The sequence below is a fragment of the Stegostoma tigrinum genome, chromosome 16 (assembly GCF_030684315.1).
Source record: "Stegostoma tigrinum isolate sSteTig4 chromosome 16, sSteTig4.hap1, whole genome shotgun sequence".
Lineage (NCBI taxonomy): Eukaryota > Metazoa > Chordata > Chondrichthyes > Orectolobiformes > Stegostomatidae > Stegostoma > Stegostoma tigrinum.
Window position 1 is genome coordinate 65,087,855 of NC_081369.1, and position 25,025 is coordinate 65,112,879.

Genomic DNA, 25,025 nt, shown 5'->3' on the forward strand with positions numbered 1-25,025 from the left:
GAAGGGTCTAGGCCCGAAACGTCAGCTTTTGTGCTCCTGAGATGCTGCTTGGCCTGCTGTGTTCATCCAGCCTCACAGTTTGTTATCTTAGCATCCTGATAAACCTTTTCTGCACCCTCTTCAAAGCCTCCTCACCCTCCCTGTAATGTGGGGACCAGCATCGAACGCAACAGTCTAAGTGTAGCCTAATCAAAGTCTTAGGAAGCTGCAACATGAGACCCCCGACTCTCATCCTCAATTCTCCGACCAATGAAGGCAAGCGCACTATATGACTTCTTCACCGCCCTATCTGCTCCTCTAAGATCATAAGACCATAAGACATAGGGATGGAAGTAAGGCCATTCGGCCCATCAAGTCCACGGCTGATGGGCATTTCAATACCACTTCCCTGCACTCTCCCTGTAGTCCTTGATTCCTTTTGAGATCAAGAATTTGTCAATCTCTGCCTTGAAGACATCCAACCTCCCGGCCTCCACTGCACTCTGCGGCAATGAATTCCACAAGCCCAACACTCTCTGGCTGAAGAAATGTCGTCTCATTTCAGTTTTAAATTTACCCCCTCTAATTTTAAGGCTGTGCCCATGGGTGCTAGTCTCCCCGCCTAATGGAAACAACTTCCTAGCGTCCACCCCTTCTAAGCCACACGTTATCTTGTAAGTTTCTGTTAGATGTCCCCTCCACCTTCTAGACTCGAATGGCCACTTTCAGGGAGTTATGGACTCCAACCCGAGACCCCTCTGTACGTCACTGCTGTTCAGGACCCTGCCATTCATTGTATAGTTTTCCCTAACGTTTAATCTCCCAAAGTGCAGCACCGCACACTTCCTCGGATTAAACTCCATCTGCCGTTTCTCTGCCCATATCTGCAACTGATCTATATCCCACTTTGACAATCATCTATGCTATGAGCAATTCCACTAAGCTTTATATTGTCTGCAAACTTATTACTCCGCCCATCTACATTTCCTTCCAAGTTATTCATATGGATCACAAACAGCAGAGATCCCGGTACATGACCCTGCGGAACACCACTAGTCACAGACCTCCAGCCTGCAAAATAACTTTCCAACATTACCTGCTTCCTTCTACAGGCAAGTCAATTCTGAATCCACATGGCCAAGTCATTGTGGACCCCATGCATCTTAATCCTCTGGGCCTACCCTCAGAGACCTGTTGGACTATAACCTGGTGTTGTGTGATTTCTGACCTTGTCCACCCCAGTCCAACACTGGCACCTCCACATCATAAAATCCACGTAGACATCATCCACTGCTCTAACCTTACCAATCACCTTCGTCACCTCCTTGAAAAATTCAATCAGGTTAGTAAGACACCTGCCCTGCTGAAAGCCATGCTGACTGTCCCTAATTAGGCCATGCTTTTTGAAATGCTTGTAAATTCTATCCCTAAGAATTTTCTCTAGTAGCTTCCCATCCACTGATGTCTATAGTTTGCTGGATGATCCCTATTGCCTTTCTTGAATAGAGATACAACATCAGCTATTCACAACTCCTCTGGGACCTTGCCAGTGTCTAATGTGGGTATAAAGATCACAAAGATACAAGGACTTACCTTACAAAGCTGGCATACATTGCCCATCCTTAGTTGCCCTTGGTTGTCCATCATCTTAACCACAAGAATCTGTGTGTTGATGGCACTCTCTGCAGGTGTCACGGAAGGAGATTTATCTCCATGATCCACTGTGACAGGCATGACTGGATTGAAAACATAACAACTAAGCTTCGCTGTAACTGAAATGAGGTGCATACCCCAACTATTGCACCTCTTTCCTGCTCCTACAAATATAAATTTGGAAAAGGAATCTAAAACTATAAACCAGGGTTACATTCTCTACCTGCTGAAGGCATCATTGTGTAGTTCAATCCTTGGGAGGACTTTGATGCCAGGACTGGAAACTCACCGAGATGGCATGGTGGTGACCTTTCCAGCGTTTCTAATATTGTTTTACTTTGCACAAAATTAATTCCATTTTTGTGAGCAATATACTCACTGTATTTTCCTGGGTTATAACAGAAATATTAATAACAAAGCACTATTTACATTCTGGCTACACTGGTCAGGTACGTTTTGTAGCCAATTGAATTGATCTTAAATTATTTATAATATGGTGACTTTATAACATACCTTAATCTTTGCAAAACAAAGTTCGTAAGACAATAGTTTTGAATCTTCATACCCATCTGCATTAACAAGTACCAAACTCCTGTCAATATTGACGATAATAGACTTGTAAAATAAACCAGAAGCTATAGGACGTATTCAACATTTCTGGCTGTGTCTGTAGATGAAGAAACAGAGTGAATGTATGAATTGTTAACTCTGTTTTTCTCCCTACAAATGTTGCCAGACCAGAATATTTCCAGTACTTTGTTAAGGTTTAATGTTTGAATGATTTGAATGATTTACTGTCACTTGCATTTTACAGTGAAAACGTTTTACAGCAAAATACATTGAAAAGCTTCAGCTGTTGACACAATCCAGTACTATTTTGAATAGTTTAAGAATAAAAAGATATAACCAAAAGAGAGTGAAATAACTCCACAGAGGCCGGTATCCTATCACCAAGCCCTCCTTTATTTATACGTGGAGAGCCCCTAACACTGATCCAGCTCCCTCAGAGCCAGCTGTCAGAGTGAACAGGATGCCTGACAGCCCTGTTTCTATCTGTCAGCTGGGGCTCCCTGATTGGACTATGTTAGAGAATCAGGGAACTCATTCTATTCATTACAATCACTACAGCCCTGCTCCTCTGAGTCTGAGGACATATGCCGGAGCATTTTTTCATTGGTTCAGGTTTCTTAGCTCTGCTTCTGATGCAGCCAAGAGCCCCGTGCTGGTGGCCCTCCTCCTCCACGATGTTGCCTCGCCAGTGCCACCATCTTGAAGAATTCCCTGCCGCTGCTTCCAATCACTGAAGGAGTTTTGCCGCTGGCGGCCCTGAATGAGGATGTCCTTGCTGGGACTGCTACTGCTTTGGACTCCTGAGAGGCTGCTGCCTCCTCATGCACAGCCTGCTCTTGTTGCCATGCTTTGAAAGTTGGGTTTATGTGTTAGACACAACCCTGTCTAACAGCATTGTATTGTATTTAGATTGGATTTTATTGTTGACTTTCATATTTGAAGACTACTAAAATCTGGAAGGTAAATGAAAGAATGTAGAAGTTATTATTTTTCTCCAGTACTATTTTAGAACATAGAACATAGAACATAGAACAGTACAGCACAGAACAGGCCCTTCAGCCCACAATGTTGTGCCGACCATTGATCCTCATGGATGCACCCTCAAATTTCTGTGACCATATGCATGTCCAGCAGTCTCTTAAATGACCCCAATGACCTTGCTTCCACAACTGCTGCTGGCAACGCATTCCATGCTCTCACAACTCTCTGCGTAAAGAACCTGCCTCTGACATCCCCTCTATACTTTCCACCAACCAGCTTAAAACTATGACCCCTCGTGCTAGCCATTTCTGCCCTGGGAAATAGTCTCTGGCTATCGACTCTATCTATGCCTCTCATTATCTTGTATACCTCAATTAGGTCCCCTCTCCTCCTCCTTTTCTCCAATGAAAAGAGACCGAGCTCAGTCAACCTCTCTTCATAAGATAAGCCCTCCAGTCCAGGCAGCATCCTGGTAAACCTCCTCTGAACCCTCTCCAAAGCATCCACATCTTTCCTATAATAGGGCGCCCAGAACTGGACGCAGTATTCCAAGTGCGGTCTAACCAAAGTTTTATAGAGCTGCAACAAGATCTCACGACTCTTAAACTCAATCCCCCTGTTAATGAAAGCCAAAACACCATATGCTTTCTTAACAACCCTGTCCACTTGGGTGGCCATTTTAAGGGATCTATGTATCTGCACACCAAGATCCCTCTGTTCCTCCACGCTGCCAAGAATCCTATCCTTAATCCTGTACTCAGCTTTCAAATTCGACCTTCCAAAATGCATCACCTCGCATTTATCCAGGTTGAACTCCATCTGCCACCTCTCAGCCCATCTCTGCATCCTGTCAATGTCCCGCTGCAGCCTACAACAGCCCTCTACACTGTCAACGACACCTCCGACCTTTGTGTCGTCTGCAAACTTGCTGACCCATCCTTCAATTCCCTCGTCCAAGTCATTAATAAAAATTACAAACAGTAGAGGCCCAAGGACAGAGCCCTGTGGAACCCCACTCACCACTGACTTCCAGGCAGAATATTTTCCTTCTACTACCACTCGCTGTCTTCTGTTGGCCAGCCAATTCTGTATCCAAGCAGCTAAGTTCCCCTGTATCCCATTCCTCCTGACCTTCTGAATGAGCCTTCCATGGGGAACCTTATCAAATGCCTTACTGAAGTCCATATACACCACATCCACAGCTTGACCCTCATCAACCTTACTAGTCACATCCTCAAAAAACTCGATAAGGTTTGTAAGGCATGACCTACCCCTCACAAAGCCGTGTTGACTGTATTTGATCAAGCCATGCTCTTCCAGATGGTCATAAATCTTATCCCTCAGAATCCTTTCTAACACCTTGCAGACGACAGACGTGAGACTTACCGGTCTATAATTGCCGGGGATTTCCCTATTTCCTTTCTTGAAGAGAGGAATTACATTTGCCTCTCTCCAGTCCTCAGGTACGACTCCAGTGGAGAGCGAGGATGCAAAGATCTTCGCAAGTGGCGAAGCAATTGCATTTCTCGCTTCCCAAAGCAGCCGAGGACAAATCTGATCCGGGCCTGGCGACTTGTCAATCTTAATGTTTGACAAAATTTTCAGTACATCAGCTTCCTCTATCTCTATCCATTCCAGCATGCACACCTGCTCTTCAAAGGTTTCATTCACTACACAGGTCGTTTCTTTCGTAAAGACAGAAGCAAAAAACTCATTTAGGGCTTCCCCTACCTCCTCAGGCTCCACACACAAGTTCCCTATGCTATCCCTGATCGGCCCTACTCTTTCTTTGACCATTCTCTTATTCCTCACGTAAGTGTAAAATGCCTTTGTGAAGGCATTTTGATGTACTTGGAGAACTAGCAGGCTTTAATTTGCATTTGTGTGTGTCCCAGTGCCCTTGATGCCTTGCATTTTTCTCTTTGCTTGTTTTTGCTAGGTTTTGCTTACTGTGACAGATGCATCACTTGTTTTAAAACCAGTTGTTAAATCCTATGTATATATGCTTTTTTCATCTTTTTCTCCTTATCTGCATAGAGTCGCTCCAGGCAAGAAGACCCTGAGCATGCAAGACTAAAACAGAAAGCAAAGGAGGTAAGGAGGACTTGAAATTGCTATACTTGATCTTTCTAGGCTTTTGCTGATTAATTTTTCATGATCAAGTGCTTGTGTCACATTAATAACAATCAGACTTGTAAAAAATTGTCTTCATTTTTCTTCCTTTTGGCAAAGCCTTCCCCCAACCATCACCAATAATTAACAACTTATCTCAAACTAGTTCCCGTCATATTTGAAATCATTCATAGGAGGCCAAAACATTCACACACTGGTAACCTCTTGTGTAATGCAAGATGATTATTCCTAATTATTATATTCTAGAATTACTAATTTTCAAATAAAAAATATTTCTTTTTATTTTACATCCTTTTAGAGATTTTGGAATTGAGAATGTTATTCTTAAGTTTTGGTTCATGGTGAAATTTTTACAGGAGTTACTTCCAGTTGAGTCTTGGAATGGGATTTGGATTTAGATTGCTGTTTCCACTGTTTGCTGTTGATTGCCAAGGTGTTAGGAACAGAAGTAGGCCATTCAGCCCCTTGGGCCTGCACCACTATTCAATAAGATCTTGTCTGATCTGTGGCCTAATTCAATATGCCTAACTTGGATTCATATCCCTTGATATCCTTGCTTAATAAAAAAATTGCCTGTATCAAATTTAAATTTAACAATTGCATTAGCATTGATTGCCATTTGAGGAAGAGTTCTCAATCTCCACTTCTCTTTCTGAGTAGAAGTGCTTTCTAAAGTCTTTCCTGAATTGCCTGGCCCTAATTCTTACGCTATGCCCTCTGTTCTAGAATCTTCAACCAGTGGAAAAATTTATCTTTATCTACCCAGTCGTTCCTTGTTATACCTAAAGATATTAATTGGATTACCTGTTAATCTTCTATGTTCTTGAGAATAAAAACCTTATTTGTCTAATCTCTCCTCATAACTCCTGGAGTTCAGGTATCATTCTTGTAAACCCACGTTGAACTCCTTCCAGGGACAAAACATCCTTCCTTTGGTGTAGTGCCCAGATCTGCTCACAGTACTCGATGTAGAGTCTGACTAGGGTTTTGCATAACTGTGGCATAACTTCTGCATCTTATATTGCAACCCTTTAGGTATGAAGGCTAGCATTCCATTAGCCTTCTTCTGTACCTGTTTGCAGCATTTTAAAGAGCTGTATACCTGAACCCCAAAATTCATTGGACATCCACAGTATTTTACTTAGTGCCTTCTAAAAATTAAGAGATAACACGGTGTGAAGCTGGATGAACACAGCAGGCCAAGCAGCATCGGAGGAGTAGGAAAGCTTGACGTTTTCCAAAATTTTCTGTAGAAGTGTCCCGACCCGAAACATCAAGCTTTCCTGCTCCTCTGATGCTGCTTGGCCTGCTGTGTTCATCCAGCTTCACACCGTGATATCTCAGATTCTCCAGCATCGGCAGTTCTTACTATCTCTGTAACAGCCTTCTAAAAATTACCCTGTTTTATCCTTTTCCAACCCAAAATGGATAAGCTTGCACTTGCTTATATTATCCATTTGCCACAGCTTTGTCTAATCACCTAGTTCATCAACATCCTGTTGCCAACATTGCCTATTATGCTGCCCAAATTTGCGTCATCACCCAACTTAGATATTTAACTTTTCATGCCATTATCCCAAGTCGTTAATGAATATTGTGAATAATTGGAGCTCCAGCACAGATCCCTGCAGGACACCATTAATTACATTCAATCACTTTGAGTATTTAACCATTATTCCAACTCTCTTTCCTGCCACCCAACCAGTTTCCTTTCCATGTAAGTAATTTGCCGTCAGTTCGCTGGGCTAACAGCCTCTTGTGCGTGACTTTATCAGAAGCCTTCTGGAAGTCCATATGTCCAGCACCATTGTCACCTCTTCAAAAAACTTTTTCACCACCCCTCCCCAGTTCAAAGCAGTCATTATATTGGCACTGTTAAATTTCAGTTTCTAACCTGTTGGACAGGTTCAGTGAGTTGAATGAAGTACCTATGCTCGTGTGCATCTGATCATGGTTGCCTGTTCAGATTTGTGCCTGTAGCAACATGGAATTAGACAAACCAAGTCGCTAATCCTACCATTCTGCAAATATAAACCCTGGCACCCAATCACCCTGCTTCTTTTCATATCAATCAAATTTTCGCTAGGTGTCTTTACACAGTGTCTCTCCTGACTGTCTCTCGGGATGCTTTCAGGATCTCACTGCAAGAGTTAATCAGGAGCACCACCACATGTTAGTTCCCTTCTAAGCCACTCTGACTTGGAATTATATCCCTAGTCCTTATCGTTGTCCCTTCCCTGTTGGTGGGTTGTAATCCTGGAACTCAGGGACTGCAGTGATTCAAAAAGGTAGCTCAATATCTGCACTTTAAGGAACAGGAAATAAAAAGTTTCTCTTGCCAGTTACACCCTTATCTAATGAAAGAATTAAAACAGAATGGCATTGTTGGCATTGAATTATCTATCAATGCAAGATATTAATCTTGACCAGAAGCTTAATTCTGAACTCACATTATATAGCAGCTTCAAGAGAAAATTGGAAGGTTGAAAATCAATGGTGATTATTCACCTGTGGATCCTCCAAATGTTTTCCATCATTTTTACAAGGCACCAGTTAAGAGTGTACTGGAATACTTTTGACTTGCCTGCTGAGTGCAGCTCCAACAACACCATCCAGATCTGAGCAGTCTACTTGCTTGGTATGTCATCCAGCATCTTAAACATTCATATCTGCGTCACAGGATAGCTTCAGTGTTTACAACATACTGGAAGGATTCTTTAACAATACCATACAATTGTATAACTGTACTATCAATCAGAATAGGGACACCTAATGCATGGGGACCCCACCAGCAAAATACCCTCTAAGTGACATATCATCCTGACCAGGATTTGTGTTGCTGTTTCTTATCTGTTGATGGTGAAAATCATGGAATTCACACTGTAAGATGTACTGAATGCCGAATTCTATCATAGTATGGTCACTGTTCCCTAGGCGATATTTTATTCTGAAATCATTTCTTAAACCTGCCTCATTACATTTGACCAGATTGAAAATAGCCTGATTGTCGATTGGATGCATCCTTGTGATTAACTCTGCCAATTTGTTTTTCTCAATCTAGCTAAAGATTAAAGACACTCATGATTAGTACACTGCTTTCCTTATATGTCCTCATTGTCTCCTGATTTATTCTTAGTCTCACTGTACAGCTGTACAGTTGGGGAGTCTATAGACAACTCTCACCAGTGTGTTCTTTCTCTGTTTATTTCTTACTTCTGCCCACATTGATTCCACATTTTCCAATCCAAAATCATTTTTTGCAACTGTGCATATTTCATCCTGTACCAACAATGCCACCCCACCACCCTTTCCTTCCTGCCCATCCTTTCAAAAGAATATTTAGCTCTCCACTATGAACAACTTGTCAACATTTTGCCACCATTTTGGCTATAAGTTCATCTTCATTAAGCTCTGGTTGTGACCTTAATTAATTTATTTTATTATGAATACTATATGATTTAACTAAAGACGTTTTAATTATGCCTTTTCACCATTTATTTTCCCCGTTCGACCTGATTTGCTGTTGTTTTTGTGTGTTTGATCGCTCTTTTCCTTCCAGCCAACCCAGTGCAGTTGCCTTTGTTTCCTAACACCCTCCCTTCCAGATAGTTTAAAGTTGTCTGTACAAGCCTTGCTCAACAGCCGAGTCTTGGAAGTTTTGCTTGTTAATTTAGCTCTGAACCACTCAAATTCTTCTGCAGAACCTTCTCTCTAGGCTCAGCAATGTTGTTTGGACCACTGTGGGTTGTGACAGCTGAATCCCTCCCTCCCCTCCACTCCAAACTTGTTTTAAATGTTCATTAATTCCATTTTAAGTCCTGATTGATTCGATTGCAATAGTAACATGCTAAATATTGAGTAACACTTAGCCTGAAAATAATCTTGACCACAATTTATCACAGATGGTTGCAGCTGAAGGGAGGTTGTGGGACTAAAATCCAGAAAGGGCTTCCAAATTTTAAAAGCAACCTGATATGAGAAACATTTCTCTGACAAAAGACTAGTTGAAACTAATCAAATGCGGTCGAGCAGACTGCTGTTGTGTTGCTGCTGGTGCTGAGACTCAGTCTGAAACTTCCACTTCATTCAAGAGTTTGAAGAGTAAGCTTCAATATCTTAAAGAAGATGCCCCTACCTTCCCAGAGTGATGGCTCAAAATTAATTAGCTGCTCCACCTTGCAAGCCTGTCTCTGGGCCTACAGTTGCACATGCATCAAGTAGTCTTCAGTGATCATTCTTCAAATGTGGTCCTTAGAAAGCGCAACTGTTTTGACAAAACAAGGGCAGGATTTACACATTTCGTGTACGGGCGGCGATAGCCTAGTGGTGTTATTGCTGCACTGTTAATCCAGAGACCTAGATAATGTTCTGGGGACATGGCAGATGGTGGCAATTGAATTCAATAAATATCTGGAATTAAGAGTCTAATGATGAATCCATTGTTGATTGTTGGAAAAACCCAACTGGTTCACTAATGTCCTTTAGGAAGGAAACTGACATCCTTACCTGGTCTGGTCTACATGTGATTTCAGACCTACAGCAATGTGGTTGACTCTTAACTGCCCTCTAAGCAATTAAGGATGGGCAATAAATGCTGGCCCAGTCAGCAATGCATGCCCTCATCCTGTGAATGAATAATAAAAAAAAATTAGAAGTAGTGCCTTGGATAGTGTTGTAGAACAGAGAGATCTAGGATTTCATGTACTTAATTCCTCGATGTTTGCATCACATACAGACTGGCTGTTTAAGAAGCATTTAGCACAGTTGCCTTCATTGCTCAGACCTTTGAGTATAGGAGTTGGGAAGTCATGTTGAGGTTGTTCAGGACATTGGTGAGGCATCTTCTGGAATACTGTGTCCAGTTCTGATCGCCCTGTTATAGGAAGGATATTATTAAAGGAATCTAATCTAACCTAATCTAATCTAAACTAGCAAGGGTTCTGAAAATATTTACCAGGATGTTGCCAGGAATGGAGGGCTTGAGTTATAAAGAGAGGCTGGATATGCTGGGATTTCTTTCACTGGAGCATAGGATGCTGAAGGGTAACCTTGTGGAGGTTTATAAAATCATGAGGCTTATAAAAACAGTGAACTGCAGGTATCTTTTCGTAGAGTGGGGGATTTCAAGACAAGGGGACATATTTTTAAGTTGATAGGAGAAAGATTTAAAAAGACATGGAGGCAGCTTTTTTACACTCAGAGTGATTTGTGTGTGGGATGAACTTCCAGAGGAAGTGATCAGAGATAACGGGAACTGCAGATGCTGGAGAATCCGAGATAACAAAGTGTGGAGCTGGATGAAGTCTTGGCCCGAAACATCAGCTTTTGTGCTCCTAAGATGCTGCTTGGCCTGCTGTGTTCATCCAGCCCCACACATTGTTATTCCAGAGGAAGTAGTGGAGGTGGGTACAGTTACAATGTTTAAAAGAAATTTGGATAAGTTAATGAATAAGGAATGTTTGGAGCGATATGGACCAAATGCAAGTAGGTGGGATTGGTTCAGACTGGGAATATGGTCAGCATGAAATGGTTGGGTGAAGAGTTTGTTTCCATGCTGTATGACTCTATGACTGTATAACTGGTTGTTCAAAGGAACAAGAGGAGACCATTCAATCACTTGAGCTTGGTCTGCCTTTCACCTCCATTTACCCCTTTTTCCATAATCTTTAATATTCTTGCCCTCCAATCCAGTAACGCACTTTTTAAATGTTCAGTTGACCTGAAACTTGAACATAGTTCTTTGTCATAAAATAACCGCCTGAAGAACTGTTTCCTGATATCCCGAGTTAACAACCAGCTCACATTTTAGCATTATTTCTTTGTTCTGGTGCTTTTACCACAGGAATTGGTAAATTTCTGTTTCTTTTACACATGCATTTTAGGTGTCACTGACAAAACCATAGCATTTATTCAACAAATAAAACCAAAGAACTGCTGATGCTGGAAATCAGAAACAAAGTCAGTAATTGTCGGAAAAACTCAGCAGGTCAGGCAGCGTCTATGGAGAGAAAAGAGAGTTAATGTTTCGGGTCCAGTGACGCTTGTTCAGAATTGATTGTAGCAATATAATAGCAGAGCATTTATTACCCACCCCGACAAGATCTCTTAATCATCTAAAAAAGCCTTGTTTAGATGAACCCCTAATCTTCTGTATTGAAGGGAATTAGAGCCAAGTTATTTGCCCTTTTACGTCCATTGTCATTCTGGTGAATTTGTGCTGCCACCACCATATCATGACACCCAAAACTGAGAGCAGCAGAACTCTGTATGTATATAATCTCCATTGCAGACCAGGCATACACGTCAGCATTCCGTTAGGCTGCATATTATTTTTTCCATCATGTCATACAGCTGACATGAGCTTGCGGTTTTATGCTTGACTTAAACCTCTTGGCAGATCTGAAATCATTCTGGCCGGAGTATCTCTACAGGCATCAGGAGCAGGCACTTTTGGAGCTATGCCCCCACACTTGCCATAACCATGGTACCGAGGACACTGCCTGCAAGCTGTGATTGACTAACAGAAATTGTACCTGGACGTGTCTGACCTGAGATTTCTGGGACACTGACAGCTTGTAATTTCAGATCTGCCTTGTTATGGAGACTGACTAGGAATTTAGTGTCAGCTTCCAGTTCTCTGAGGCAGAGACAAACTACAATGCCTTTCATGCCTGCATGCGTACCATATCACGGCGAACCTCCCACTGCGGCTACAAAGTATTTTTAGGGTACAATAACATGTTGGCTGTGTTGTTGAACTAGTAATCTAGTGATCTGAAGATTTGAGACCAGGCTTCACCACAGCCTTTGGGCAACTTAAATTCAATTCAGTAATAAATACAAAGCTAGTCTCGGTAATGTTGGCCATGATTGTTGTAAAAGCCAATCTGGTTCATGAATGCTACTTTGGGAGGGACTTCATTTTATTCATTCATGGGATGAGGGCATTGCTGGCTAGGCCAGCATTTATTGTCCATCCCTAATTGCTCAGAGGTCAGTTAAAAGTCAGCCACATTGCTATAGGAATGGAGTCACATGTAGGCCAGACCAGGTAAGGATGGCAGTTTCCTTCCCCAAAAGACTTTGGTGAACTATGCTCGGTTTATCATTTGTTTGACTCCAGGATCATAGCAATGTGGTTCATTTTTAACTGTGATCTGAAATAGCTGAGCAAGCTACTACTTCCTGTCAGAGGCATCCAAATAAGCAAACTCAATGGACTATTCAGTGTTGGTCTCAATGCAGGGTACAGCAAAGCCTTTGTTGTTGTTCCATCACAACTCTGAAACTTCAGAACATCACGTTTGGGAGCACCTTCACTCCGCAAACCACAGTGAATCAAGGAGAATCACTGACCCAGCTGTCACAGTGACCACTACTTACTGCAGTATTCACATGCAAGGCTGGCCACATGCATCAAGTGTTGGACTCATGTTTGGATACATGATGATGCAGTGTCAGATCCCTTCCCACCTAGTTTGTGTCATCCATAAACCTGGCTACAGCACATTTATTTTTCTCATACGAGTTAAGCCTACCCTAGAACTCTGTGGGAAACTAGGGAAGAGATTGCTGGGCCCCTTGCTGAGATATTTGTATCTTTGGTAGCTGCAGGTGAGGCGCCAGAGACTGGAGGTTGGCAAATGTGGTGCCACTATTTAAGGAAAGTGGTAAAGAAAAACCAAGGAATGATAGACTGGTGAGTCTGACATCGGTGGTGGGCAGGTTGTTAAAGGAGACCCCAAGGAACAGGATTTACATCTATTTGGTAAGGCAAGGACCAATTGGGGACGGTCAACATGGCTTTGTACATGGAAAATTGTGCCTCAATAACTTGATTATGTTTTTTGAAGAAGTGACGAAGGGCATTGCTAAGGGCAGTGTGGTGGATGTGATCTATATGGATTTCAGTAAGACTTTTGACAAGGTTCCTCATGATAAACGGGTTAGCAAGTTCAGATCACATGGAATAGAGGGAGAGCTAGCCATTTGGATACAGAAATGGCTCATAGGTAGAAAACAGAGGGTGGTGGTGGAGAGTTGGTTTTCACGCTGGAGGCCTGCGACCAGTGGTGTGCCACAGGGTCGATGCCGCGTGCACTGCTTTTCATCATTTATATAAATGATTTGGATGTGAACATAGGAGGCATTGTTAGTAAGTTTGCAGATGAGACCAAAAGTGGAGGTGCAGTGGTCATTGAAGAAGGTGACTCAGAGTACAATGGGATCCTGATCAGATGGGCCAATGGGCAAAGGATTGGCAGATGGAGTTTAATTTATATAAATGTGATGTGTTGCATTTTGGAAAGGCAAATCAGGGCGGGACTTATACACTTAATGGTAAGGCCCTGGGGAGTGTAACTGAACAGGGAGACCTTGGAGTGCAGGTTCATAGTTCCTTGAAAGTAAAGTCACACGTAGATAGGATAGTGAAGAAGGCATTTAGTATGCGTGCTCTTATTGATCAGTGCATTGAGTAAAGGAGTTGGGAGATCATTCAGCTATACAGGATGTTAGTTAAGCAAATTTGGAATACTGTGTGCAATTCTGGTCTCCCTGCTATAGGAAGGATGTTGTGAAACTTGAAAGGGTTCAGAAAAAATTTACAAGTATGTTGCTGGGGTTGAAGGATTTGAGCTATAGGGAGAGGCTGAATAGACTCGGGCTATTTTCCCTGGAGTATCGGAGGCTGAGGGGTGTCGTTATAGAGGTTTATAAAATCATGAGGGACATGGATAAGGTAAATAGACAAGGTCTTTTCCCTGGGGTGGGAGAGTCCAAAACTAGACAGCATAAGCCTAAGGTGAGAGGGGAAAGATTTAAAATAGACCTACGGGGCAACATTTTTGCACATGTATAGAATGAAGTGGTGGAGACTGGTACAATTACAACATCCAAAAGGCATTTGGATGGGTATATGAATAGGAAGGGTTTAGACAGATATGGAACAAATGCTGGGAAAACAGAATAGATTCATTTAGGATATCTGGTCAGCATGAACGAGTTAGATTGAAGGGTCTGTTTCCATGCTGAATGTCTCTAGGAAACTATGACCCTAAGTTATTAACATATATATTAAATAATTATGACACAAACACTGATCCCTGTGCCACTCCTCCAGTTACAGATGCCTTCCTGAAAAGTCCTCCTTGCCCCAACTTTCCGTTTTCTATCCGTTAGTCAATCCACTACCAATGCCACCCCAACATTATTGGTTCTTAAGTATTGAACACCTTATTGAGCACCTTTTGGAAATCCAAATATATCACAGCTACTCGTTCCCGTTATATACCCTGCCTGTTACTTCCTCTAAGAAGTCTAATAAATTTGTGAGGCATTATTTCCCCTCATGACGTTGTGCTAATGATATATGTATATGATATTATATTGTGTAATCTAATTTCTGCTATTGCATTCTTTACAGTAGCCCATTGCATTTTCCTAACAGTATTTGAGCTAACTGATCTGTAGTTACCTTTCTCTTTGTCACCTTCGTTTTTTGAGTGAGCGCAGTGTACTGGCAGTTTTGCAGTCATCTGAGACTTCTCAAGAGTCTTAGGATTCTTAGAAGATTGTTCCCGTTGCATCCACTATCTCTATAGCTATTTCCTTAAAGATCCAAAATGCATCCCATTAGGCTCAGGGGACTTAATGACGTTTAGCCCCGTTAGTTTTCCCCAATTCTAAAGGGGAAAGACTTGGGCCCCTGTTTACAGCATCTCAGTCATTGATAGCAATGAATAATGATCCTTGGATGGCAACTTCTAAAGCCACAACTGCTGCCATCTCGAAGGACAGGTACAGCAAACACACAGGAACACCAGCATCTGCAAGTTTCCATCCAAGCCATTGACCGACCTGACGTGGCAATGTATCACCAATATTTCAGTTTCACTGGGTTAAATTCCTGGGCCTCACTCCCAAATAGCACGGTGGATGCCACTGCAACAAATGGAGAATAGCGGCTCAAGAATGCAGCTCACCACCTTCTCAAGGACAAGTAGGAATGGACAGTAAATGCTAGCCCAGCCAGCAATGCTCACATACAATTAATGAATATAAGAAACAAACTGCATTGAACCTCACTTCAGAGCTGCTACCACGATACTAAAGCATTAGATTTCCCGTTACCTGACAATTTTTGGAAAGATTCACAATGAACATACAGGCAACCCAGACTGCTCTGTCTCTGTCTTCGGGAAGGTTTTGTATATGTCTGTGAAATGAAAAGAACTAGAAGAAAATTACAAAATGAAATTAAATGCAAAGAAAATGTTTGTCTGCAGTCCCCATCGGAATTTTGTGTTCCAACCCTTTGTTCATGAAAAGTGAGAAAAAAAATTTCTTCTTGTTGTACTGTAGTGAAAGAACTATTAATGCACAGTCCACTATAAAAGAATGATATTGCCTTTAGTGCAATAAGACGTTTTAAAATGTAGTCTATAGATCATATTGGAGTATGGAATGAAGCCCCCTGTTGTATAGCCATTTTGTGCACATTGATGATTTATTTAAATCATAGCTGATCAGAACATCAGTGATTTAACACACCTTAAGAAGAACAATCTTATTGGAGTAACCCAGCAGCAAGTGTTTTTATTTTGCAATGCTTTCTCTTTCATTGCTGTTTGGTCTCTGCAGGAAGCCATTCCATTACAGTTACAACACTGGCATCTCCCCGACAATGTGGAAAATCGCCCAGATATGTCCGATACATAATAAACAGGATAAATCCAATCCAGCTAATTACTGCCCCATCTGTCTACTATTGATTATCAGTAAAGTGATGGAAGGTGTCATCTACAGTGATATCAAGCAGCACCTGCTCAGAAATAACCTGCTCAGTGACGCCCAGTTTGGGTTCCGCCAGGGCCACTCAGCTCCTGATCTCATTACAGCCTTGGTTCAAACATGGATAAAAGAGCTGAATACCAGAGGGTGAGGTGAGAGTGACAGCCCTTGATATCAAGGCCACACTTGACCAAGTGTGTCATCAAGGAGCCCCGGTAGAGCTGGAATCAGTGGGTATCGGGGGCAAACACTCCACTGGTTGGACTCATACCTGGCACATAGGAGGATGGTTGTGGTTGTTGGAGGTCAGTCATCTCAGCTTCAAGACATCTTTGCAGGAGTATCTCAGGGTAGTGTTCTAGCAGCAGACATCTTCAACTGTTTCATCAGTTGTAAGGGTAGACTTAGGAGTATTGCACAATGTTCAGCATCATTTGCGACTCCTCAGATACTGAAGCAGTCCACATTCAAATGCAACAAGTCCTGGACAATACCTGAGCTTGGACTGACAGGCGGCATGTTAAATTTGCACCACACAAATACCAGACCATTACTATCTCCAGTAAGAGACAGAGTAACCACTGCCCCTTGGCATCCAGTGCTGTTACCATCACTGAAGCTGACAGTAGAACATAGAACATAGAACAGTACAGCACAGAACAGGCCTTCAGCCCACAATGTTGTGCCAACCATTGATCCTCATGTATGCACCCTCAAATTTCTGTGACCATATGCATGTCCAGCAGTCTCTTAAATGACCCCAATGACCTCGCTTCCACAACTGCTGCTGGCAACGCATTCCATGCTCTCACAACTCTCTGTGTAAAGAACCCGCCTCTGACATCCCCTCTATACTTTCCACTAACCAGCTTAAAACTATGACCCCTCGTGCTAGCCATTTCTGCCCTGGGAAATAGTCTCTGGCTATCAACTCTATCTATGCCTCTCATTATCTTGTATTGTTCTGGCGTTACTATTGTTCAGAAACTCACATAGACTTGCCATATAAATACAGTGGCTGCAGCAGCAGATCAGAGGCTAGGAATGCTGTGGTGAGTAACTCATCTTCTGACACCCAGAATCTGTCCACCAACTACTGCCCACTTACCTAGATGAGTGCAGCTCCAACAAGACTCAAGAAACATCCAGGACAAAGCAGCCCACTTGATTGGCACCACAGGCGCAAGCACGCAATCCATCCACCATCAGCACTTGATGGCAGCAGTGTGTACTATCTGTGAGATGTACAGCAAAAATTCATCCAAGTCCTTAAGAGCCACCTTCCAAACCCCTACAACTACTTCCATCTAGAAGGACAAGGAATATACAGGGCAACCCGACAATCCCTCCACCCACTCCCCATCCTGACTTGAAAATATAATGTTGTTCCTTCCCTGTGGCTGGGTCAGAATCCTGGAATTCCCTCCCTAAACACATTGTGGATCTCTATACAGCACATGAACTTCAGAGCCTCAAGTAGGCAGCTCATCACCCCCTTCTCAAGGACAGCTCGGGACAGGCAATAAATGCTGGCCCAGTCAGTGATGCCCTTGTCCCATGAGTGAATAAAAATAAAGGGAAGATGCCTTTTTTGAGAAAATTGCTTAAATAATATAAGATAAATGTGAGCTGATGCATTTTGGTAAGGCAAATCAGGCAAGGCTTATACAGGTAACGGTTGGATGCTGAGAGCGTTACCAAACAAAGAGACCAAGGTGTGCAGGTGCATAGTTCCTTGAAAGTGGAGTCTCAGGTAGACAGGGTGGTGAAGAAGGCATTTGGCATGCTTGGTTAGAGCATTCAGTATAGGAGTTGGGCTGTCATGTTGCAGCCTGTTTTGAAGTACTGTGTACAATTCTGGTTTCCCTTTATAGGAAGAATGTTGTTAAACTTGAGAGGGTGCAGAAAAGATTTACAAGGATGTTGTTGGATTAAAGGGTTTGAGCTATAGGGAGAGGCTGAATAGGCTGGGGCTTTCTTCCCTAGATCGTTGGAGGCTGAGAGGTGAACTAATAGAGGTTTATAAAGTCAGGAGGTGCACGGATCATGTGAATAGCCAAGATCTTTGTTTAAGGTGAGAGGGGAAAGATTTAAAAAGGATCTGAGGGGCAACTTTTTCATGCAGAGCGTGGTGCGTTTATAGAACAAGCTGCCAGAGGAAGTGATGGGCGCAGGTACAGTTACAATATTGAAAAGTCATCTAGATGAGTACATGAATAGGAAGGGTTTAGAGGGATTGGACCAAATGCTGGGAAATGGGATGTTTGACCTAAGAGGATGGAGTTGTCCAGAATGTTATTTTAGTCTCTAGTCACTAACAATTGAAGAGAGTCCAGATGCAGCTAATTGTATTGCCGATTAGTGAATAATAAAGTATGTGATACAGTTGTTGGGCAAGTGATCTTGATACTAATTTTTAATCATGCCCTGAGATCACACTTGATCCCAAACCTCTAACCCAACTATAAGAAGACCACCACCCTGTCACAGGACCTTAATCTTCATTGTTTTTGTTTGTACATGGGATGTATGTGCCTCTGGCCAGGCCAGGCATTTATTGCCCAGCTCTAATTGCCCAGAGCCTGGCAGCATTTGTGGAGGAGAATAAAGGGTTAACATTTCAGATCCGGTGACCCTTCCTCAGAACTGGACCTGAAACATTAACTCTTTTTTCTCCCCCACAGATGCTGCCAGACCTGCTGAGCTTTTCCAGCAACTTTGTTTTTGTTCCTGATTTACAGCATCCGCAGCTCTTTTGGTTCTAATTGCCCAGAGGGCTGGTAAGAGTCACCCCACATTGCTGTAGGTCAGCAGTCACACTTTGGCCAGGCCAGGTAACGGTAGCAACCTTACTGCCATAAAGAATATTAGTGAACCAGACTCGTAAACTCTGATTACTTGGCTAGATTTTTATTTTAAACTTTTATTGAATTTACATTTCATCAGCTACCTCCTTTATTGTGCGTTTCTTATTACAGCAGTAATATAGAAGACGCTGCAGAATATTTTTTGATGAATTTTTAAAAAATGATATTGCCACAGAAAGCTATTAGTATCATAGGTAAGACTGGCGATCATGCTATTTCTTCAGTTCCACAACACTACTAGCGACTACATGAATTATTTAGTCTGGTTACAGAGATAGGCAATTAAATATCTACATTAGGTTTTCTATAAAAACATCTCAACCAAATTTCTTAATAATCACAATTATTGGTTTATTATCAAAACACAAGTTATTCAATAAAGATGCAATAGCTGGCTAACATATACAGTCAGTAATATTGAATTGTATGCAGTTATCCCTCTAAATATCTAAAAATATGCACACAGACCCACAATCACACAAGCATCCACACCATCTCTCTGTCTCACTCTCTCTCACACTCTTTCTCTCTGTATGTCTGTCTGTCTCTCCTTCTCCAGGAAAAGAGAAAAATAATTCTATACAGAGGGTGAATTACTGAAAAAAAAAACACTGGCCAATGTGTTATTCTTGAAGGCAGAAGAATCAAGTGCAGAATGCTCTGAAGTCTGTTGCTCTGGTGTTTGGCACGTGTTGTCAAGACACTATTCAACATGGTTGTTTCTAGGGTTTGGCCCAGCTTGTTCAAGCTCTGTGATACTGAGAAGTTTCTCCAGTCACCCTAACAGAAAAACAGAAAGGGTTTCACCTTGAACTCCACAACAGGCTTCTTTCAGATATTGGAGAGATCAGCTTGGCAGCCTTTCCTTACAGTTTCTTGCTGCCGGCTTGAAGATCATCTAAAACAAAACCTCTCCAAGCTAGTCGCTGTTCACACAACCTTAGGGTGGTCTACAGCAAAGCAAGCAGCTATCACCATTAGATTGCAATCATGCAATTTCTAGGAAGCCTTGTGAATAACTCTACAATGTTAGCAGTAACTTTCAGTGATCTCTTTTACAAACACTACTCCAGGTATTTCTACTGACCTTGAAATAACTCAGTTTCCCCCAATCTTTTCAAAATTTGCATCATCCAAGAAATGTTAAATGTGAGAATGTCTCCCTAACAGATATCTGTTCTGTAAATATTCAATTCTGTTTTATGATGTAAAGCAGATATGTACATTTCTTGAAATTGTATATTCTCTTGAAATTGGTCTATGGGACTAAAACAGTATGGCCATAATATTACTTGAAGTTTACACCGACTATTAATTGGCACTGCTGTAGAAATATCACATGTGAACCAAATCATTTTTCTTTATATATTGCATCACATTATTGCTACCTTCCTATTACCTAGCCTACATTATGTAGTATAAAGATAGCGAAAGTGGTTTGTTTCAACAAATCCCCAAGGGTGGTGGATTTTACTGGTAATAGATGTGTTAGCAAAATTTGTGGAAAGCCACTGAACTTTTATATTGATAATTGCACTGTTCCTTTTTGGCCCTGTACATTCTTACATGCGAGATGCTCTAAATCGGTCAGAACCCAGGTTTGCAAGGGTTGCTGGCTGCTTCTCACCATTCAAGGAACGAGTTATGTAAAATATCACATTCATGCTTGATGCTGCATTGAAATCCCAGTCAAAAGCTGATGATACTCTTGCGGAATTGCTAGTAGACTTGCCTCTGAGGTAAAAGTCATAGATTTGAGCATGTAATGTCGGTTGGCAGTTCATTGAAGTAGTGAGTGGCTGCTGCAATTGCAATGCAAGTAGCACAATCTGTACAGAGTCCCAGATATTCCGAGCAATTGGTCAGCCTGAAGTTCTGCTATGAGCTCAAGTAAATGCTGTGAATGTGCTTCAGCCTAAACATGCAGCTGGTGAACTTTCTTGAATTAGTATCATTGGTAAGTAGGTGGTGATGGGCGTCAAAGTGAGTAGCCTAAGGTTTTTTAGTTTGAGCTGTTGGAAATGAAAGGACTTAGGTCCAACATGCAGTCAGTTCAAATTAGCAAAAGCCTTGTTCAAGAGCTTTTACGTAGTAATGGATGGAGGAAGGAATGGACATCAGGATTTGACAATTGTTGTATCGCATGACCATAAGAAATAGGAACAGGAGTAGACCATTCGGCCCCTAGAGTCTGCTTCACCGTTCAGCAGAATCATGGCTGGTTCGATATTCCTCATTTCCACTTTTCTGTATTTTCCCCATAACCTTTGATTCCCCAACCAAATCAGAATCTAGTCTCAGTCTGTGCCCAAAGAACTGGCCCCATTTGCCATCTTATGGTCACACTGTGTTTATTTTCAAATGTATTGCAGATATTGGTGCCTTCTCTTATCTTTACAGTCACAATTCAGTTGATTTCTTTCATATTTAAGAAGTTCAAGTTTCTTCAGCTTTTTACTCTAACTTTTCTGAGAATGAGCTAGGTGGCTGTCAGTTTAACCTTTAATGTGCAAATCTGTCTGTCTTGTATCCTGACAAGCAGAAATGTGCTCAGAGTTCAGAACAGAGTCCTATTTGGGTATTAGTCCTATTTAATTTTGAACGTATGGAAATTCTATGAAGTAACAGAAGGCACTGAAATGTGACAGTTTGCTTATTAATTTTCGTGTAAGAGGCCTGATAATTTTATGGCAAATATTTAAAAATCATGATTTGATGCATGTTATATTCAAATTTTTAAATTATAATTTGTCATTGACTTTTTTCTATCGTTGCAGTTTGATTTGTTAACACCTAACTGGTATATCTGCAACATTCAATCTACAACTGCCAAAACTGCTGAACCTTGCTCAGTGCAAAGCTCAAAATTTCAGTAAATTTATTAAATTATTCATTTGACTTAGCATTACAAGTTCAACACAAGTATGTAAAAATGCTTGCCTACACTAGTCATTTTAGCTGAGCAGCATCTTTTTTTATAATTATTCATGGGATGTGGGTGTCACTGGCTGGGCCCAGCATTTATTGCCTGTTCTGAATTACCCAGTGGGCATTTAAGAGTTCACCACGTTGCTGGGGTCTGGAGTCATGTGTAGGTCAGACCTAGTAAGGTGCAAATTTCCCTCCCTAAAGGACATTAATGAGCCAGACATATTTTTATAACAATTCACAGTGGTTTCATGGTTGTTATTATGTCAGCGCTTTATTGCACACTTTTTAAAGCTCAAGTTGCACTATTTGCCATTGTGGGATTCAATTCCGTATTCCCAGAATATTGGCCTGTGCTACTGCTAGTCCAGTGACACTCTCCTCCCCTGTGAACACATGAGCTAGGAGCAGGAGTCCCTTTAGCCTACCCTGCCATTTCAGTAAGTTCATCACTGATCCAGATACTCCATAGTGCCACTTTTCGCTGTTAACTTTTTACCTCCTTGCTGAACAAAACTCTGTCTACCTCTTCCTTCAAATACTTTGCTTCCACAAAACATAAAAATCCCAAACAACTACAGATGCTAAATCTAAACTCAAAACTGAAATTAATCAGAAAACTCAGCAGGTTTGGCACCATCTGTGGAGAGAAAGCAGAGTTAAAGTTCCTGGTTCAGTGACTCTTCTTCAGAACCCATCCTCAGGTCACTGAACCCAGAAGGTTAACCCTGCTTTCTCTCTCCACAGACGCTGCCAGACCTGCTGACTTCTCCTAGCAATGTCTGGTTTTGACTCTGCTTTCACTGCCTTTTGAGGAAGTGTTCCAAAAGTTCATGACTCCCTGTGTTTCTTCTCATTTCAGTCTTAAATATACCATCCCTTATTTTTAAACAGTGGCTTCTAGTTTTAGATTCTCCCACAAAAGGAAATATCCTTTCCACCTCCACCCTGTAAAGAGTTCTGTGTGGTTGTGAGAAGAAATGACTGCGGATGCTGGAATCTGAACTGAGAACAAAAAAGTGCCGGAGATCACAGCAAGTCAGGCAGCATCCATGGAGAGAGAGAGAGCGCAAGCTAACTGTTTGAGTTTAGATGACCCTTCATCAGATGATGAAGATGTCTGATGAAAAGTAAGGGGGAAACATTAGCTTGCTCTTTCTCCTTTGGTGCTGCCTGACCGCCTGTGATCTCCAGCACTTTTTGCTTTCTGTGTGATTGTGAACTGGATGAGGAATTGAATTGCTGCTGCTTCAGTAAGCATGCCAAGGATCCTTCTAATATTGGCTGAGCAGTGAAAAATACTCCAGCAATCAGCATAGATAATTTAAAGGATGACCTGAGAAAGTACAGCTCCAAGGCTATTTCATGAGGCTGTATGTGCTTCCTTAGAAATTAATTAATCCAAACAATACTTTGTTTCTCTCACGGAACACTTCGGAAAATAAAAGCTGCCATTTAATCAGCATCGGATATAAGTTTAAAAGCAAGGCTTGCATTTGTATTAAAACTTATCAGATACAATATTAAATATCTCAGAAGTGCTTCACACGTAAAAGCAGAACAAATCCAATTTGGCCAGTTACCACCCCAGCAGTCCTCTCTCAATCACCATTTTAAGCAAACTGTTCAGAGATAATGCTATCTTTACTTTCCCATGTGCAGTTCCCTGATGTTCAGTTTGGGCTCGTAACATGACCACTGCTCCAGACCTCATTGTAGTCTTGCTTCAAACTTTAACAATCAAGCTGAATTCCAGAGATGAGGCAGCAATGATTGACCTTGATTTCAAGGCAGCATTTGACTAAGTATCAGTTCAGGAACCTGTGGTAAAATCGGGGACGGAGAGCAGTGGAAATCTCCAGTGGCCGGTCATGCCGTCACCGAATCTCAGAACGCAACACAGAGATGGTTGTGGACTTTTCAGGCTAATCATCTTAGCTCTAGGATACTGTTGTATGAAATCCTCAGGACAGTATCCTTAGCATTTCAATATTCCGCTACTCAATGATTTGCCCTCCATCAAAAGATCAGGGAAGTGACACTGTTTATTGATGATTAAACAGTCTTTTGTTCCATTGCATTCCAGTCAGACCTAGACAGCATTCAGGCTTAAGTCATTACGTAGCAGGTAGTATCGGTGCCAAACATTTACTAGGCAATGATCAACTCCAATAAAGGAAGGTCAGATGTTCAATGGCCATATTCCCCATGCTCAACATCTTGGGGCTCACCATTGCCATTGATCAGGAATTTAATGTACTTACAGGCAAAACGTCTTCACTAAAGATTGGCAGTAATGTGGAACTTGCTACCACTCATTCGAGTGAGGTCAGTAGTACAAGTGCATTGAAGGGGAAGTCAGAGGCATGCAGGAAGAGAGGTGTCGATGCTTTCTATCAAAGATTTAGGTATAAAAGATGGGAAGAGACTTAAGTGAATCATTTGGACTAGTTGGACCATATTAGCCTATTCTTGTGCAGAAAATTGCCCATAGAAAGCAAACCAGATTTGTTTCTTTTTTCTCCTCCTTTCTTGAATAGCAGTAGTCTGTTTGCTACCTTTCACTCCAAGTAACTTTTGAAGACCACAATCAATCTACCTACTACCTACACTTCTCATCTTTCTTAATTTCTCAAGAGGGCATCCTCTTTCTCTCCAGTCCTGTAATATTGTTCTTATCCACATGGAGAAACAATTAATAAAGCAGAAAATAGATTGTTTTTATATTTAAAGTGTCTTTCATATGCCTAGGACATTACAAAAAACTTCAGAGTAAATCAAGTATATGTCAGTATTGGTGTACGTCACTCTTGCCATTGGACATAAAGGACCTCTTGCACCTGGATTAGTGTGATTCTCAGATTTATTGTTGTCTCTGGTGATGTGTTCTCACCAGCATCCTCTGTACTAAACTGGCATTTCAAGTACTTGGATCTGTGAAGGCATGTGAACCCATGACCTTCTGGATTGAGCAGCACCGTAAAATTAACAGGAGTTCTGCTGAAATATTCTGTTATATTGCAATACGTATCATTGAGTCCTGTTTTTAGCTTTGAAGACTGAGACAAAAGAGGTCAATACAGGTGATCATTTGAGACAGAAATTTAGAGAATTTTAAGCCTT

General features: G+C 41.7%; 1 protein-coding gene across 4 annotated transcripts in view; it reads left to right on the forward strand.

Annotated features, from left to right (window-relative positions):
* Nucleotides 1-25,025, forward strand: part of LOC125460101 (transcription initiation factor TFIID subunit 4-like) — a 445,881-nt gene that overhangs the window by 141,255 nt on the left and 279,601 nt on the right. For all 4 annotated transcript variants that reach the window (XM_059651796.1, XM_059651795.1, XM_048547209.2 and 1 more), the window contains one exon: nt 5,221-5,277. In XM_059651796.1, coding sequence (XP_059507779.1) covers nt 5,221-5,277 — 57 coding nt within the window. The remainder of the gene's footprint in view (nt 1-5,220; nt 5,278-25,025) is intronic.